The sequence below is a fragment of the Micromesistius poutassou genome (assembly GCF_964030765.1).
Source record: "Micromesistius poutassou genome assembly, chromosome: 1".
NCBI classification, from domain to species: Eukaryota; Metazoa; Chordata; class Actinopteri; order Gadiformes; family Gadidae; genus Micromesistius; species Micromesistius poutassou.
In genome coordinates this window covers 5,745,512-5,760,384 of record NC_140271.1, presented here as the reverse complement: position 1 = coordinate 5,760,384, position 14,873 = coordinate 5,745,512, and the positions used below count along the sequence as shown (strand labels likewise).

The following is a 14,873-nucleotide window of genomic DNA, read 5'->3' as shown; positions in this document are numbered from 1 at the left end:
AGTTCTAAAATGGGTGTGGTTAAAAATTACTCAAAAGTTAATTGCTCATATCAACATCAAGTTTCACTCCTATGATGTTGACCCAGATACAAAAGTTGTTCAGAATCAAATTCTGAACAAGATAGAGTAAAAAAAGAAAATTATGGGGCGTGGCTTGAAAATGGGCGTGGCCTGTTACTAAAATAGCCACAGTTCATAGACGCAATGTTTGATTTGAGCGGGACCAACTCAGTGGCCTTTGGGAACCAAAGTTCTAACTGCTCAAATCAAATTACGTCGATTGGAAAAACAACATGGCCGCCAGAGGAGGGTAAATCACACTGCGGAGACCGTCATAGTTATGAATATGAAATTCACAGGACACGTGTAGACTGTTGCCTGTAGCTCACATACCAAAAATCGTGGTTGTCATGTTTGTAGCGCCCCCTACAGGATCTTTAAAAAGCAGCCCCTGTGCCACGTTTCACCAATATGTATGAAACTCGGTAGGCACGTATAACATCACAATACCTACAGAAAAGCCTCTTGGAACCATGCCCCAAAACCCACCGGAAGTCGGCTGTTCTCTTTTTTAATTTGCACTTTTACCGGCAAATTTCGCTTTTTCGCCTTGTATTTCAACGAACTCCTCCTAGGGAATTTATCGGATCTGCTTCACAATTGGTCAGTACAGTCAGAAAATGGGGCTCAACCAACGCCGTGTTATTTGTGACTGTACGTTGATGGGCGTGTCCGTGGCGTGCCTTCAAATTGGCCGTTTTGAATTCCGTGCTCTTATTTTCGCTTTTTTCGCCTTGTACTTTAACGAACTCCTCCTAGGGAATTTATCAGATCTGCTTCACAATTGGTCAGTACAGTCAAAAAATGGAGCTCAACCAACGCCGTGTTATTTGTGACTGTACGTTGAAGGGCGTGTCCGTGGCGTGCCGTCAAAGTTGGCCATTTTGAATGGAATTTTTTCACTTTTTCGCCTTGTATTTCAACAAACTCCTCCTAGGGAATGTATCTTTATTAGGGACCGAGCCAAACTTGGCAAGGACCCTATTGAAACCCTCGTGATTATTATTATTATTATTATTATTATTATTATTTTCCACGACTTCGACTGCATTTTTCCCCCCCTGCACATATTCTAAAACTCAAAATTTTTTGGTGCAATTGTGGGGACTGGTGAAAAATTTGATATTCTAGCCCTCAAATTCACATTCGCCCCTAGGTGGCGCTATAGCAACTGTTCAAAAGTGCAAACTTTGCACAAGCATATCTCGCCACCGGTTTGACCTACACTCATGAAACTTTGCACACACATGCATATCCTCATGATGAACAAAAAAGTCTCTTGAACTGAACACTTCCGGTAGCCATATTTTCCGCCATTTTGAATTTAGTTAAAAACAGTAAATTCCCCAAGGATCCCAGGTTTTTCGACTTTGACAAAATTCCTTTGGCACATATCATCTATGGCCCATTATCTTCAATCTGACTTAAGGATTAGTCTGTACAATAAAGTTTAGAGCACCAATGAGTTCTAAAAGTGGTGTGGTTGAAACCTCGAAAATAGTTAATTGCTCATATCAACGTCAAGTTGGACGCCTATGATGTTGGCCCCAATACAAAAGTTGTTCAGAATCAAATTCTGAACAAGATAAATTCAACATATTTTCAAATGGGGCGTGGCATCGAAATGGGCGTGGCCTGACACTAAAATCGCCACAGTTCATAGACGCAATGTTTGATTTGAGCGGGACCAACTCAATGGCCATTAGGTACCAAAGTTCTAACTGCTCACCAAAAATTAAGTCGATTTAAAATACAACATGGCCGCCAGAGGCTCAAAATCACTGTGCGGAGATCGTAATAGTTATGAATATGAAATTCACAGGACACGTGTAAACTGGTGCCGATAGCTCACATACCAAAATTCGTGTTTCTATTTTTTGTAGCGCCCCCTACAGGAACTTTAAAAAGCAGCCCCTGCGCCACGTTTCACCAATATGTATGAAACTCAGTATTCACGTACAATGTGCCCATACCTACAAAAAAGCCTCTTGGACCCATGCCCCAAACCCCACAGGAAGTCGGCTATTTGCATTTCTAATTTTCACTTTTGGCGGCCATTTTGAATTTTTTTCACTTTTTTGCCTTGTATTTGAATGAACTCCTCCTAGGGAATTTATCGGATCTGCTTCAAAATTGGTCAGTACAGTCATGAAGTGGTGCTGAACAAAAATCCTGCTATTTGTGATTGTACGTTGAAGGGCGTGTCCGTGGCATGCCGTCAAAGTTGGCCATTTTTGAATTCCGTCGCCTTGTATTTGAACTAACTCCTCCCAGGGAATTTATCGGATCTGCTTCCAAATTGGTCAGTACAGTCATGAAGTGGTGCTGAAACAAAATCGTGCTATTTGTGACTGTACGTTGAAGGGCGTGTCCGTGGCGTGATGTCAAAGTTGGCCATTTTGAATGGAATTTCACTTTTTCGCATTGTATTTGAACGAACTCCTCCTAGGGAATTTATCGCATCTGCTTCACAATTGGTCAGTACAGTCATGAAGTGGTGCTGAACCAAAATCGTGCTATTTGTGACTGTACGTTGAAGGGCGTGTCCGTGGCGTGCCGTCAAAGTTGGCCATTTTTGAAATCCGTCGCCTTGTATTAAACTAACTCCTCCTAGGGAATTTATCGGATCTGCTTCAAAATTGGTCAGTACAGTCATGAAGTGGTGCTGAAACAAAATCGTGCTATTTGTGACTGTACATTGAAGGGCTTGGCCGTGGCGTGCTGTCAAAGTTGGCCATTTTGAATGGAATACTTTCACTTTTTCGCCTTGTATTTCAACTAACTCCTCCTAGGGAATTTATCGGATCATTGATGTAGGGTTAATGAACATGTAATTCAGTTAAATGTGGTCTTACATGTTAATGTCAAAACAATCAGTAGGACACCACAGGGCACCTCTGCTTCTACAGATTACATAAATTTGCGAATTTTTTTTAAAACTGCGCTTTTTTAAAACTGCGCGCAGTGATGAACGGGACCTCGCGCCGGCTTGCGGCTGCGTCACGTGCGGTCCTAACATGTGCACATCTTGCCAGCACACATGTTACGACGGCACGTGACGCGGCCGCAAGCCGGCGCGATTTTTTTTTAAAACTGCGCGCAGTGATGAACGGGACCTCGTAGTGGCGGCTGCAAGCCGGCGCGAGGTCCCGTTCATCACTGCGCGCAGTTTTAATTAGGGACCGAGCCAAACATGGCAAGGACCCTATTGAAACCCTCATGATTATTCTTCTTCTTATTATTATTTTTCAGAACTTTGACTGCATTTTTCCCCCCCTGCACATATTCGAAAACTCATTTTTATTTGGCACATTTGTGGGGACTGGTGAAAAATTTGATATTCTAGCCCTCAAATTCACATTCGCCCCTAGGTGGCGCTATAGCAACTGTTCAAAAGTGCAAACTTTGCACAAGCAGCACGCGTCACCGGTTTGACCTACACTCATGAAACTTTGCACACACATGAAAATCCTCATGATGAACAAAAAAGTCTCTTGAACTGAACACTTCCGGTAGCCATATTTTCCGCCATTTTGAATTTAGTTAAAAACAGTAAATTCCCCAAGGATCCCAGGGTTTTCGACTTTGACCAAAATCCTTTGGCACATATCATATATGGCCCATTATCTTCAATCTGACTTAAGGATTAGTCTGTACAATAAAGATTAGAGCACCAACGAGTTCTAAAAGGGGTGTGGTTGAAACCTCGAAAATAGTTAATTGCTCATATCAACGTCAAGTTGGACGCCTATGATGTTGGCCCCAATACAAAAGTTGTTCAGAATCAAATTCTGAACAAGATAAAGTCAACATATTTTCAAATGGGGCGTGGCATCGAAATGGGCGTGGCCTGACACTAAAATCGCCACAGTTCATAGACGCAATGTTTGATTTCAGCAGGACTGACTTAGTGGCCGTTAGGTACCAAAGTTCTAACTGCTCACCAAAAATTTAGTCGATTTAAAAAACAACATGGCCGCCAGAGCCTCAAAATCACTGTGCGGAGACCGTAATAGTTATGAATATGAAATTCACAGCACACGTGTAAACTGGTGCCGATAGCTCACATACCAAAATTCGTGTTTCTATTTTTTGTAGCGCCCCCTACAGGAACTTTAAAAAGCAGCCCCTGCGCCACGTTTCACCAATATGTATGAAACTCAGTATTCACGTACAATGTGCCCATACCTACAGAAAAGCCTCTTGGACCCATGCCCCAAACCCCACAGGAAGTCGGCTATTTGCATTTCTAATTTTCACTTTTGGCGGCCATTTTGAATTTTTTTCACTTTTTGGCCTTGTGAACTCCTCCTGGGCAATTTATCGGATCTGCTTCAAAATTGGTCAGTACAGTCATGAAGTGGTGCTGAACCAAAATCATGCTATTTGTGATTGTACGTTGAAGGGCGTGTCGGTGGCATGCCGTCAAAGTTGGCCATTTTTGAATTCCGTCGCCTTGTATTAAACTTACTCCTCCTAGGGAATTTATCAGATCTGCTTCAAAATTGGTCAGTACAGTCATGAAGTGGTGCTGAACCAAAATCATGCTATTTGTGATTGTACGTTGAAGGGCGTGTCCGTGGCATGCCATTAAAGTTGGCCATTTTTGAATTCCGTCGCCTTGTATTTGAACTAACTCCTCCTAGGCAATTTATCGCATCATTGATGTAGGGTTAATGAACATGTAATTCAGTTAAATGTGGTCTTACATGTTAATGTCAAAACAATCAGTAGGACACCACAGGGCACCTCTGCTTCTACAGATTACATAAATTTGCGAATTTTTTTTAAAACTGCGCTTTTTTAAAACTGAGCGCAGTGATGAACGGGACCTCGTGCCGGCTTGCGGCTGCGTCACGTGCGGTCCTAACATGTGCACATCTTGCCAGCACACATGTTACGACGGCACGTGACGCGGCCGCAAGCCGGCGCGATTTTTTTTTAAAACTGCGCGCAGTGATGAACGGGACCTCGTAGTGGCGGCTGCAAGCCGGCGCGAGGTCCCGTTCATCACTGCGCGCAGTTTTAATTAGGGACCGAGCCAAACATGGCAAGGTCCCTATTGAAACCCTCGTGTTTATTCTTCTTCTTCTTATTTTTAGGCCACTTCGACTGCATTTTTCCCCCCCTGCACATATTCGAAAACTCATTTTTTTTTGGTGCATTTTGTGGGACTGCTGTAAAATTTGATATTCTAGCCCTCAACTTCACATTCGCCCCTAGGTGGCGCTATACCAACTATGCCAAAATTTCAACGTTTGCACAAGCATAACTCGTCACCGGTTGGACCTAAACTCATGAAACTTTGCACACATATGCAAATCCTCATGTTGAACAAATTTGCAGATACTAACTTAGCACTTCCGGTAGCCAGATTTCCCGCCATTTTGAATTTAGTTAAAAACAGTAAATTCCCCAAGGATCCCAGGTTTTTAGACTTTGACAAAATTCCTTTGGCACATATCATCTATGGCCCATTATCTTCAATCTGACATAAGGATTAGTCTGTAGGATAAATTTCAAAGTACCCATGAGCCATTGAGTTCAAAAAGGGGTGTGTTTTTCACCCCAAAAATAGTAAATTGCACATATCTACATTAATTGTACTCCTATGGTGTTGGACCTCTCTACTAAAGTTGTTTAGAATCAAATTCTGAACAAGATTAATTCAACAATTTTTCAAATGGGGCGTGGCATCGAAATGGGCGTGGCCTGTTACTAAAATAGCCACAGTTCATAGACGCAATGTTTGATTTGAGCGGGACCAACTCAGTGGCCGTTAAGTACCAAAGTTCTAACTGCTCAATTAAAATTAAGTCGATTTAAAAAACAACATGGCCGCCAGAGGAGGGTCGATCACTCTGCGGACACCGTAATAGTTATGAATATGAAATTCACAGGTCACGTGTAGACTAGTGCCGATAGCTCACATACCAAAAATCGTGTTTCTCATGTGTGTAGCGCCCCCTACAGGAACTTTAAAAAGCAGCCCCTGCGCCACGTTTCACCAATATGTATGAAACTCAGTATTCACGTACAATGTGCCCATACCTACAGAAAAGCCTCTTGGACCCATGCCCCAAACCCCACAGGAAGTCGGCAATTTGCATTTCTAATTTTCACTTTTGGCGGCCATTTTGAATTTTTTTTCACTTTTTGGCCTTGTATTTGAATGAACTCCTCCTAGGGAATTTATCGGATCTGCTTAAAAATTGGTCAGTACAGTCATGAAGTGGTGCTGAACCAAAATCGTGCTATTTGTGACTGTACGTTGAAGGGCGTGTCCGTGGCGTGCCGTCAAAGTTGGCCATTTTGGAATTCCGTCGCCTTGTATTTGAACGAACTCCTCCTAGGGAATTTATCGCATCTGCTTCACAATTAGTCAGTACAGTCAAAAAATGGTGCTCAACCAACGCCGTGCTATTTGTGACTGTACATTGAAGGGCGTGTCCGTGGCGTGCCGTCAAATTCGGCCGCTTTCAATTCCGTGGTCTTATTTTTGCTTTTTTCGCCTTGTATTTGAACGAACTCCTCCTAGGGAATTTATCGGATCTGTTTCAAATTTGGTCAGTACAGTCATGAAGTGGTGCTGAACCAAAATCGTGCTATTTGTGACTGTACGTTGAAGGGCGTGTCCGTGGCGTGATGTCAAAGTTGGCCATTTTGAATGGAATTTCAATTTTTCGCATTGTATTTGAACGAACTCCTCCTAGAGAATTTATCAGATCTGCTTCACAATTGGTCAGTACAGTCATGACATGGAGCTAAACCAACGCCGTGCTATTTGTGACTGTACGTTGAAGGGCGTGTCCGTGGCGTGCCGTCAAAGTTGGCCATTTTGAATGGAATACTTTCACTTTTTCGCCTTGTATTTCAACTAACTCCTCCTAGGGAATTTATCGGATCATTGATGTAGGGTTAATAATGTTAGTTAAAGTTGTTACAACATGTAATTCAGTTAAATGTGCTCTTACATGTTAATGTCAAAACAATCAGTAGGACACCACAGGGCACCTCTGCTTCTACAGATTACATAAATTTGCGAATTTTTTTTAAAACTGCGCTTTTTTAAAACTGCGCGCAGTGATGAACGGGACCTCGTGCCGGCTTGCGGCTGCGTCACGTGCGGTCCTAACATGTGCACATCTTGCCAGCACACATGTTACGACGGCACGTGACGCGGCCGCAAGCCGGCGCGATTTTTTTTTAAAACTGCGCGCAGTGATGAACGGGACCTCGTAGTGGCGGCTGCAAGCCGGCGCGAGGTCCCGTTCATCACTGCGCGCAGTTTTAATTATTATTCTTTTCCTTCGTCTTCGACTGCATTTTTCCCCCCCTGAACATATACGAAAACTCATTTTTATTTGGCACATTTGGTGGGACTGCTGTAAAATTTGATATTCTAGCCGTCAAATTCACATTGGCCCCAAGGTGGCGCTATACCAACTATGCCAAAATTTCAACCTTTACACAAGCATAACTCGTCACTGGTTGGACCTACACTCATGAAACTTTTGCCACACATGCAAATCCTCATGATGAACAAATTAGCAGATACTAACTTAGCACTTCCGGTAGCCACATTTCCCGCCATTTTGAATTAAGTTAAAAACAGTCAATTCCCCAAGGATCCCAGGTTTTTCGACTTTGAAAAAAATCCTTTGGCACATATCATCTATTGCCCATTGTCTTCAATCTGACATAAGGATTAGTCTGTAGAAAGTACCCATGAGCCATTGCGTTCTAAAAGGGGTGTGTTTTTCACTCCAAAAATAGTAAATTGCACATATCTACATGAAGTTGGACTCCTATGATCTTGGACCCCTCTACTAAAGTTGTTCAGAATCAAATTCTGAACAAGAAAAAGTCAACATTTTTTCAAATGGGGCGTGGCTTCCAAATGGGCGTGGCCTGTTACTAAAATAGCCACAGTTCATAGACGCAATGTTTGATTTGAGCGGGACCAACTCAGTGGCCGTTAAGTACCAAAGTTCTAACTGCTCAAGTAAAATGAAGTTGATTGGCAAAACAACATGGCCGCCAGAGGAGGGTCGATCACTCTGCTGAGACCGTAATAGTTATCAATATGAAATTCACAGGACACGTGTAGAGTTGTGCCTGTAGCTCACATACCAAAAATCGTGGTTGTCGTCTTTGTAGCGCCCCCTACAGGAACTTTAAAAAGCAGCCCCTGCGCCACGTTTCACCAATATGTATGAAACTCGGTAGGCCCGTACAACATGACAATACCTACAGAAAAGCCTCTTGGAACCATGCCCCAAAACCCACCGGAAGTCGGCTGTTCTCTTTTTTAATTTGCACTTTTACCGGCAAATTTCACTTTTTTACCGGCAAATTTCACTTTTTCGCCTTGTATTTGAACGAACTCCTCCTAGGGAATTTATTGGATCTGCTTCACAATTGGTCAGTACAGTCAGAAAATGGAGCTGAACCAACGCCGTGTTATTTGTGACTGTACGTTGATGGGCGTGTCCGTGGCGTGCCTTCAAAGTTGGCCGTTTTGAATTCCGTGCTCTTATTTTCGCTTTTTTCGCCTTGTACTTGAACAAACTCCTCCTAGGGAATTTATCGGACCTGCTTCACAATTGGTCAGTACAGTCAAAAAATGGGGCTCAACCAACGCCGTGTTATTTGTGACTGTACGTTGAAGGGTGTGTCCGTGGCGTGCCTTCAAAGTTGGCCGTTTTTCATGGAATTTTTTCACTTTTTCGCCTTGTATTTCAACAAACTCCTCCTAGGGAATGTATTTCATCTGCTTCTACAGATTACATGAATTCGCAAAAAATTAAAATTAAAACTGCGCGCAGTGATGAACGGGACCTCGTGGCAGCGCACATGTTACGAGGTCCCGTTCATCACTGCGCGCAGTTTTAAAAAAGCGCACATGTTACGAGGTCCCGTTCATCACTGCGCGCAGTTTTAAAAAAGCGCACATGTTACGAGGTCCCGTTCATCACTGCGCGCAGTTTTAAAAAAGCGCACATGTTACGAGGTCCCGTTCATCACTGCGCGCAGTTTTAATTAGGGACCGAGCCAAACATGGCAAGGTCCCTATTGAAACCCTCGTGTTTCTTCTTCTTATTATTTTCCCTCATCTTCGACTGCATTTTTCCCCCCCTGCACATATTCGAAAACTCATTTTTATTTGGCACATTTTGTGGGACTGGTGAAAAATTTGATATTCTAGTCCTCAAATTCACATTCGCCCCTAGGTGGCGCTATACCAACTATGCCAAAATTTCAACGTTTGCACAAGCATAACTCGTCACCGGTTGGACCTAAACTCATGAAACTTTGCACACATATGCAAATCCTCATAATGAAGAAATTTGCAGATACTAACTTAGCACTTCCGGTAGCCAGATTTCCCGCCATTTTGAATTTAGTTAAAAACAGTAAATTCCCCAAGGATCCCAGGTTTTTCGACTTTGAAAAAAGTCCTTTGGCACATATCATCTATGGCCCATTATCTTCAATCTGACATAAGGATTAGTCTGTAGGATAAATTTCAAAGTACCCATGAGCCATTGAGTTCAAAAAGGGGTGTGTTTTTCACCCCAAAAATAGTAAATTGCACATATCTACATTAATTGGACTCCTATGGTGTTGGACCTCTCTACTAAAGTTGTTCATAATCAAATTCTGAACAAGAATAAGTCAACAATTTTTCAAATGGGGCGTGGCATCGAAGTGGGCGTGGCCCGTGACTAAAATAGCCACAGTTCATAGACGCAATGTTTGATTTGAGCGGGACCAACTCAATGGCCGTTAGGTACCAAAGTTCTAACTGCTCACCAAAAATTAAGTCGATTTAAAAAACAACATGGCCGCCAGAGGAGGGTCGATCACTCTGCGGACACCGTAATAGTTATGAATATGAAATTCACAGGACACGTGTAAACTGGTGCCTCTAGCACACATACCAAAAATCGTGTTTCTCATGTGTGTAGCGCCCCCTACAGGAACTTTAAAAAGCAGCCCCTGCGCCACGTTTCACCAATATGTATGAAACTCAGTATTCACGTACAATGTGCCCATACCTACAGAAAAGCCTCTTGGACCCATGCTCCAAACCCCACAGGAAGTCGGCTATTTGCATTTTTAATTTTCACTCTCGGCGGCCATTTTGAATTTTTTTTCACTTTTTTGCCTTGTATTTGAATGAACTCCTCCTAGGGAATTTATCGGATTTGCTTCAAAATTGGTCAGTACAGTCATGAAGTGGTGCTAAACCAAAATCGTGCTATTTGTGACTGTACGTTGAAGGGCGTGTCCGTGGCATGCTGTCAAAGTTGGCCATTTTTGAATTCCGTCGCGTTGTATTTGAACTAACTCCTCCTAGGGAATTTATCGGATCTGCTTCAAATTTGGTCAGTACAGTCATGAAGTGGTGCTGAACCAAAATCGTGCTATTTGGGACTGTACGTTGAAGGGCGTGTCCGTGGCGTGATGTCAAAGTTGGCCATTTTGAATGGAATTTCACTTTTTCGCATTGTATTTGAACGAACTCCTCCTAGGGAATTTATCGCATCTGCTTCACAATTGGTCAGTACAGTCATGAAGTGGTGCTGAACCAAAATCGTGCTATTTGTGACTGTACGTTGAAGGGCGTGTCCGTGGCGTGCCGTCAAAGTTGGCCATTTTTGAAATCCGTCGCCTTGTATTAAACTAACTCCTCCTAGGGAATTTATCGGATCTGCTTCAAAATTGGTCAGTACAGTCATGAAGTGGTGCTGAAACAAAATCGTGCTATTTGTGACTGTACATTGAAGGGCATGGCCGTGGCGTGCTGTCAAAGTTGGCCATTTTGAATGGAATACTTTCACTTTTTCGCCTTGTATTTCAACTAACTCCTCCTAGGGAATTTATCGGATCATTGATGTAGGGTTAATAATGTTAGTTAAAGTTGTTACAACATGTAATTCAGTTAAATGTGGTCTTACATGTTAATGTCAAAACAATCAGTAGGACACCACAGGGCACCTCTGCTTCTACAGATTACATAAATTTGCAAATTTTTTTTAAAACTGCGCGCAGTGATGAACGGGACCTCGTGCCGGCTTGCGGCTGCGTCACGTGCGGTCCTAACATGTGCACATCTTGCCAGCACACATGTTACGACGGCACGTGACGCGGCCGCAAGCCGGCGCGATTTTTTTTTAAAACTGCGCGCAGTGATGAACGGGACCTCGTAGTGGCGGCTGCAAGCCGGCGCGAGGTCCCGTTCATCACTGCGCGCAGTTTTAATTATTATTATTTTCCACGACTTCGACTGCATTTTTCCCCCCCTGCACATATTCTAAAACTCAAAATTTTTTGGTGCAATTGTGGGGACTGGTGAAAAATTTGATATTCTAGCCCTCAAATTCACATTCGCCCCTAGGTGGCGCTATAGCAACTGTTCAAAAGTGCAAACTTTGCACAAGCATATCTCGCCACCGGTTTGACCTACACTCATGAAACTTTGCACACACATGCATATCCTCATGATGAACAAAAAAGTCTCTTGAACTGAACACTTCCGGTAGCCATATTTTCCGCCATTTTGAATTTAGTTAAAAACAGTAAATTCCCCAAGGATCCCAGGTTTTTCGACTTTGACAAAATTCCTTTGGCACATATCATCTATGGCCCATTATCTTCAATCTGACTTAAGGATTAGTCTGTACAATAAAGTTTAGAGCACCAATGAGTTCTAAAAGTGGTGTGGTTGAAACCTCGAAAATAGTTAATTGCTCATATCAACGTCAAGTTGGACGCCTATGATGTTGGCCCCAATACAAAAGTTGTTCAGAATCAAATTCTGAACAAGATAAAGTCAACATATTTTCAAATGGGGCGTGGCATCGAAATGGGCGTGGCCTGACACTAAAATCGCCACAGTTCATAGACGCAATGTTTGATTTGAGCGGGACCAACTCAATGGCCATTAGGTACCAAAGTTCTAACTGCTCACCAAAAATTAAGTCGATTTAAAATACAACATGGCCGCCAGAGGCTCAAAATCACTGTGCGGAGACCGTAATAGTTATGAATATGAAATTCACAGGACACGTGTAAACTGGTGCCGATAGCTCACATACCAAAATTCTTGTTTCTATTTTTTGTAGCGCCCCCTACAGGAACTTTAAAAAGCAGCCCCTGCGCCACGTTTCACCAATATGTATGAAACTCAGTATTCACGTACAATTTGCCCATACCTACAGAAAAGCCTCTTGGACCCATGCCCCAAACCCCACAGGAAGTCGGCTATTTGCATTTTTTATTTTCACTCTCGGCGGCCATTTTGAATTTTTTTCACTTTTTTGCCTTGTATTTGAACTAACTCCTCCTAGGGAATTTATCGAATCTGCTTCCAAATTGGTCAGTACAGTCATGAAATGGTGCTGAATAAACGCCGTGCTATTTGGGACTGTGCGTTTAAGGGCGTGTCCGTGGCGTGCCATCAAAGTTGGCCATTTTTGAATGGAATTTCACTTTTTCGCTTTGTATTTGAACAAACTCCTCCTAGGGAATTTATCGCATCTGCTTCCAAATTGGTTAGTACAGTCAAAAAATGGTGCTGAACCAACGCCGTGCTATTTGTGACTGTACGTTGAAGGGCGTGGCCGTGGCGTGCCGTCAAAGTTGGCCATTTTTGAATTCCGTCGCCTTGTATTTGAACTAACTCCTCCTAGGGAATTTATCGGATCATTGATGTAGGGTTAATGAACATGTAATTCAGTTAAATGTGGTCTTACATGTTAATGTCAAAAAAATCAGTAGGACACCACAGGGCACCTCTGCTTCTACAGATTACATAAATTCGCGAATTTTTTTTAAAACTGCGCTTTTTTAAAACTGCGCGCAGTGATGAACAGGACCTCGTGCCGGCTTGCGGCTGCGTCACGTGCGGTCCTAACACGTGCACATCTTGCCAGCACACATGTTACGACGGCATGTGACGCGGCCGCAAGCCGGCGCGATTTTTTTTTAAAACTGCGCGCAGTGATGAACGGGACCTCGTAGTGGCGGCTGCAAGCCGGCGCGAGGTCCCGTTCATCACTGCGCGCAGTTTTAATTTTTATTGTAACCGCTTTCTTCGTATTGACATAACATACTGTGTTGATGGTTGAACTCAGGAAATAGTTCAATTAATCAGGTCAAACGATTTTAAAGAAAATGCATCGTTGGTATTCAGTTGTCATTTTGACAATTTTGACATTTTGTCATTCACATTCATTTATAGTTATGAGTGTGTCTGTGCACTCACCGCTGCAGCGTTTCCAGATTTCCCGAATGAGCAGGACAGCCATTTGATGTACTCTCCCCTCACCTTGGAGGAACAACAACATAACATGGATTAATACTCTTTAATATAATTAATAATCTGAACTGAATGACATATGGCATATTAAATATTGGAGGCACTTTCTATTGGATAGTGGTAACGTGTTGTATTTTCAATGTTTCACTCATAATATTATAACTCATCATATCACGATTATCAATATAGCAGTGTGATAAACATTGTGCTGTTCTTACTGTCCTGAAAGATGAACCATAACAAGTGTTCCTGATTTGGACCCACCTCCTTGTTGAGCAGACAGTGCACGATGAAGAGGAAGGTTCCCTGCTGGGAGTTGAGCAGGATGAAGAGCACCTGGAAGAAGAGGTTGGCCTGGTACAGACCCAGGACCCAAGTGCAGCCCAGGATGACCGACTGGGCCAGGATCTTGAACACGATCAACCTGCAGAGACATTCAAGAGAGGCACAGCCAAGCGGATCAGGGACAGGGCGCCCCCTCTGGACCAACCACGTTAGTGCACCCTCATTGGCTGGAATAGTTCCAGTTAATGTAACAGAAAGACAGACGGACAGACAGAGAGAAGAGTCTGGTTGACCTGGTGTCCTTGGACTGCGACACGTCACTCTTCATGCTGGTCAGCGTGGGTCTCAGGCACACCAGGGTGGCACAGAACAGCACCAAGTTCATCTTCAACGACACAAAGTATCATTTTAGAGGATCTAAACCCACATCCTACAGCATTATCCCTAGGTGACCTTGGAATGGGCACAGAGAAGCAGAGGACTTCTCATGCTGGCACACTGCCCCACCAAACACCAGCTTCAGAAGGTTGGCCAACATCTATTCAACATGTTGGCCAAACTTTCACCTGACAACCACCAAGGAAAATAAACTACATTTACATTAACATTTAGGGAATTTAGCAGACACTTTATCCAAAGCGACTTACAATAAGTACATCTGTCATAAGAAATGAAACAATATATCGCTGTCGGTACAGTAAAGATGTTCATAGAACCAAGTGCAAGTACAAACAATCGCCAGGCTGACCCCATTCCCCGTATACAGCAGTGACAGCTAGCTACTGCAGATGCTACACAATTAAGTACTATGAATAAATACAACATATATTAAGTGCGTTCATTAAGTGCCAGGACGTACAACAGACAATAGTGGGCAGGGGGACTGGATGGCTATGTAGAGTCTAGGTGAGCTCTGAACAGGTGAGTTTTGAGTCTTTTGCAGAATCTGGTGAGCGACTCTGCGGTCCTGACATCAGCAGGGAGCTCGTTCCACCACTGTGGTCCCAAAACCGAGAAGAGTTGTACAAAGTAGTACAAATACAATTAAAGCCAATGTACTCACACCAAGGAGAGCGACCACAGGCCCAGTCAGAGCCCAGTTGAAGCTGCGTTCTGTGGATAGCCAGCACCTACAGTTATAAGAACAAAGTGTGTGTATGTCATATACGTACCTATAGGTACACATGGTCATATGTGTGTG

General features: G+C 43.2%; 1 protein-coding gene across 1 annotated transcript in view; it reads right to left on the bottom strand.

The window, feature by feature from the left end:
* The window catches only part of LOC311382361 (adhesion G protein-coupled receptor E3-like), a gene marked incomplete at both ends in the record, with an annotated part of 145,202 nt that overhangs the window by 121,099 nt on the left and 9,230 nt on the right, over nucleotides 1-14,873 (bottom strand). The window contains 4 exons of the mRNA XM_084488512.1: nucleotides 13,334-13,396; nucleotides 13,652-13,811; nucleotides 13,966-14,057; nucleotides 14,736-14,802. Coding sequence (XP_084344638.1) covers nucleotides 13,334-13,396; nucleotides 13,652-13,811; nucleotides 13,966-14,057; nucleotides 14,736-14,802 — 382 coding nt within the window. The remainder of the gene's footprint in view (nucleotides 1-13,333; nucleotides 13,397-13,651; nucleotides 13,812-13,965; nucleotides 14,058-14,735; nucleotides 14,803-14,873) is intronic.